We start from the raw sequence: 4,700 nt of genomic DNA, 5'->3' as shown, positions 1-4,700 counted from the left end.
ATGCAAGAGTGAGAGACACTGACTTTACATCAGCAAAGAAACTGAAAGAACAGCTCGACGAGAAGATTGATTCCTTCAATCCCACATCACATGTGACTGTCAACACAACACAAGTACACACGAGAGTAATCTGACAACTCAGGACAAGACTACAGTACCACAGAACAACACCCCTACTGCTCAGGACAAGGTTACAGTACCACAGAACAACACCCCTACTGCTCAGGACAAGGTTACAGTACCACAGAACAACACCCCTACTGCTCAGGACAAGACTAGTAAGACAGTACCACAGAACAACACCCCAACTGCTCAGGACAAGGTTACAGTACCACAGAACAACACCCCTACTGCTCAGGACAAGGCTACAGTACCACAGAACAACACCCCTACTGCTCAGGACAACCGGTTACAGTACCATGCACAGAACAACACCCCTACTGCTCAGGACAAGGCTACAGTACCACAGAACAACACCCCAACTGCTCAAGAGATGTAAATATGTGTGCAGTAAGCTCAGTAAGTGCAAAGTTAAAGTAGTGGCACTAAGTTTGATTCCTCCATATGCAGGTGAGTTTGCCAAGTCAAGACATCCCTGTTGTGTCGGATTTGTTCGATCCAAACAATCTCGACCTCCAGCACCATGAACTCCTGCACAAATGTTTAGATGTTAATGTTGACATGTCAGATAGTCATATCAAAACTGTTGAAAAAAACACAAGGACACAAGCTAAAGGTCCTGGCTTTTTCCGCTACAGAGCAGGGCGTATAGGAGCATCTGTTAGTGGGGCAGTGTATCACAGCAACCTAGCACAGCCTCCTCAGTCAATAGTTAAGGCTATATGCTAATCACACCTGTATAAGGCAGACACAAGGGCCACAAGGTATCACATATGTAAGTAAGATGGAAGAGGCTGCCATCAAAGTGTATGAGACATGCATGAAGCCCAACCATGTCAACTTCCAGGTTAAGAAGTGCAGTCTCTTCATATGTAAAGAACACCCTTACCTCCATGCGACCCCTGACTTTCTTGTATCATGTGATTGCTGTGGGATGGGATGTGGGGAGATAAAATGTCCGATTTCTGTACCTGACGGTAGCTTTGACAAGTGATGTCCATAACAAAAGTTCATGTCTGGAAAAGGTAATTGGGGTATTTAACTTAAAGAGAGCCCACAACTACTACCATCATGTTCAGCAGCAATTGTTTGTTCTAACAGAGAGGAAATAGGTATTGTGATTTTGTAGTATCTGCATGGGACCAGAATGGGAATGCCCACTAATAGTCTGTGACAGAATCAAACCTGACCCAGAACACTCAAAGATGGTTCTGTTCAAACTGCAAGCATTCTGGAGGATTTGCATTCTACCACTCTGAGATTCTCGGCCGCTGGAACACAAGGAAAATGTGATGTGCCAGTGAAGGTCCCCGACTCAAATGCAATCTGTCTTTGACGGGAACAGATGAGTCAAGATGATGTCACATGTAGCAATTCTGATTGCCCATATGGTAGGTTCAATCGGTCTTGTTTGGGACTAGGTGAGGTTTCTCTGCTTACCCTGCACTGCCAGCCATAGAGCAGGACCTTTTTTTCTGCAAAACTTCTGCCACTGCAAATGATGCCATTGGTTTTACATGTTTGATGTGTAAGATGCTCCTATACGCCCTGCCACTTGTTATCCTGTGATTTTATAAGTCTGTCAACTGTAACATTATAAGAATAGTATAACATAAGCTGTGTAACTACACTGACTAGCTAGAGCATATTTCTTTTATATAAATTTGTCAGTTGTATTACTGTGTAACTACACTGGCTAGCTAGAGCTAATATTTTCTTTATAAATTTGTCATCTGTATTACTGTGTAACTACACTGCTAGAACTTATTTATTCTCAAGTCTGCCAACTGTATTACTAGTACTGTGTAACTACACTGACTAGCTAGAGCTAACATTTTCTTTATAAATTTGTCATCTGTATTACTGTGTAACTACACTGGCTAGAACTTATTTATTCTCAAATCTGCCAACTGTATTACTAGTACTGTGTAACTACACTGACTAGCTAGAGCATATTTCTTTTATATAAATTTTTCATCTGTATTACTGTGTAACTACACTGGCTAGAACTTATTTATTCTCAAGTCTGCCAACTGTATTACTAGTACTGTGTAACTACACTGACTAGCATATTTCTTTTATATAAATTTTTCATCTGTATTACTGTGTAACTACACTGCTAGAACTTATTTATTCTCAAATCTGCCAACTGTATTACTAGTACTGTGTAACTACACTGACTAGCTAGAGCATATTTCTTTTATATAAATTTTTCATCTGTATTACTGTGTAACTACACTGGCTAGAACTTATTTATTCTCAAGTCTGCCAACTGTATTACTAGTACTGTGTAACTACACTGACTAGCTAGAGCATATTTTCTTTATAAATTTGTCAGTTGTATTACTGTCTAACCACATTGACTGGCTAGAACCTATTTTATTCTCAAATCTGCCAGTGGCATTACAGTGTAACTACACCAGCTAGAACTTATTTTGAAAGATATTATGATTAGAGTTGCCAGATACTGACATTGATTTTGTACTGTTTTTCATTCTACTAGTTTGCTGTAATTTCTTGATGTCAGCAGTTAACAAATAGATGCTTAACATTAGTGTCCTAAGTATCTACCATTGAATAAACTGTTTTCTTGTCTTCAAACAAATATTGAGTCTTGCAAAAATTGTACTGAGTAAACCTTTTATTCATCACAGGTCCATATACATGCCATAGCACACACAGCAGCCAAATCATCTCATTGATACTAGTATAAAGTAGTGTTCAACCAGGCAAATGATTATTTTTTGCTCAACATTCAAGCATTTTCTTACCAAACCTCACCAAGCAGGAAGTAATTGCTTGCTGCAAAACACATACGGCAACTCAGTTGTCTGTGTTTCAGCCGGCACTGGCTCCTCACTTGATATCGCTAAGTTAGCCATTTCCACGTCTAGCGGCACATCTTCACTTTGGTCAAATCGATATCTTGCAAACGGTACCCAGTAGGATTTTGCGGTGTCCTCTTTGCTGCAGCCTCTACCCGTTGTTCAGCGACTCGCTTTGTGCGCTCTTTAGCCCGTTCAGCCCTCTCTTCTGCCGTCTTCTGTAGCTTTTCCTTTGTACCTTCTTCTATGTAGTCTTTCCTTCCAAGGTTGAGAGTGGGAACCCAGTCAACATAATTGTGTCTATCCCATACAGGGACAGCATTCCCAGAAACAAAATGACGACCACATACCCGCTCGGTTTCAAGAATGTTTTTTTTTGTTGTCCTGTCTCCGCGGCTGATCGCCGAAATCCACAACCTCCGGCGTTCTTGAGTGAGCTTCTCGTGTTCCACTCCATAACTACTTTAGGTACAGAAAAAAAATGAAATCTTCTCCCTGTCTTTTCCATCGGTTCTCGATCCACAGCCGACAAACAACCATCGCTAGAACCGGCGTAGGGGACGCTACGCATGGTCACAAAGATGGCGGATAGCAACCGTTGCTAAGGTCAGATCACGTGACTGAAAGCCGAGAATTGTCGGGATTCGGAGGGCTTTAAATATTTTGTATTTAAAAATTTTCATTCAGATTGAATTTGCAATTTATTGCGTTACTCTTTGAGTCTTTGTCCACATTTCCACCATCGGCATACAATAGCAATAGCAAGCCATGAGAAGTCTCCTAATTTTTCGGTAGCCAACCAATTCCCATTCGGACAAACATGTACACATAGTAATCTTTATTGACACGACCAACGAACAGCGACTTTCGTAAGGTCTACATGTATAACAACTACTTACAGTACAACTAAACACACATATATGGACATCTATAGGTATTATTAATAAATCAACATATAGGGTCTTGCATGTCATTTACACTATTGGCTCTACGGTATAAACATTCTTTGATATATTTGCCTACTTGTGCACAGTGAGGATTATCGCCTCCCAGAAGGTAGAACACATATGCCAAGTTTCATGCTTTTACCATGATTTGAGCAATTATTGCACCAATCGCCTAGAGTATAAGTATTTAATTAAAGTATTCCCTCGACACCCCCTCGCATACCATGTGATCTTTCGTCACTTGATAAAAGTATACACCTGATCTACACAATTTTTGTCATTTAATTGGGTTCTATTTAGTCCTTTCGAATGTAATGGAATAGTTCTTTCGAGAACTTACAGTTTTTTTCATGACGCAAGACGCAATTTTCGTTTTATGACACGAGATTTATTATGCGCTACTGGCCTATGGGGGAAAAGTTGATGGAAATTTCCTAAGGTACATGTATTTGTTTGATATTGATATTTGTACTTATTACTTTTACATTATTTTCCATTAACAAAAATTGCAATATCCATCACACTTGAATATCACATTATGATAGTTACATATCCACCTGCAGGATATCTTAAACTTGTAGATAATCAAAAATGTTTAGGCTAAAAGGGCATAGGCCTGATATATCAAACTCGTATTTCTTTTCTCTTAGTTCAACTTGCAGTCAAAGTGCAAGTAGCATCCCCAAGCCTTGCACAAGGTTTGCCCCGCCAACCTCGCTATCACGGCAAATTCCCTTTCACAGTAAAAGCGCCTTCCGTGGCAAAGTCCCTTGCCCGGAACAAGAGAACCTAGCCAACGTTGAAAATG

The 4,700-nt window shown here is 40.2% G+C and overlaps 1 protein-coding gene across 1 annotated transcript; it reads left to right on the top strand.

The window, feature by feature from the left end:
* LOC118413666 (glutamate--tRNA ligase-like) lies at nucleotides 1–499 on the top strand. The gene is made up of 2 exons (XM_035817193.1): nucleotides 1–8; nucleotides 115–499. The coding sequence occupies exons 1-2, from the start codon at nucleotides 1–3 to the stop codon at nucleotides 497–499; spliced, it is 393 nt and encodes a 130-aa protein (XP_035673086.1).
* The last annotated feature ends 4,201 nt before the right edge of the window (nucleotides 500–4,700 follow it).

This window comes from Branchiostoma floridae, chromosome 4 (assembly GCF_000003815.2).
Source record: "Branchiostoma floridae strain S238N-H82 chromosome 4, Bfl_VNyyK, whole genome shotgun sequence".
Classification (NCBI taxonomy): domain Eukaryota; kingdom Metazoa; phylum Chordata; class Leptocardii; order Amphioxiformes; family Branchiostomatidae; genus Branchiostoma; species Branchiostoma floridae.
The sequence above is the reverse complement of the archived record's forward strand: the minus strand, read 5'-3'. Positions and strand labels throughout refer to the sequence as shown.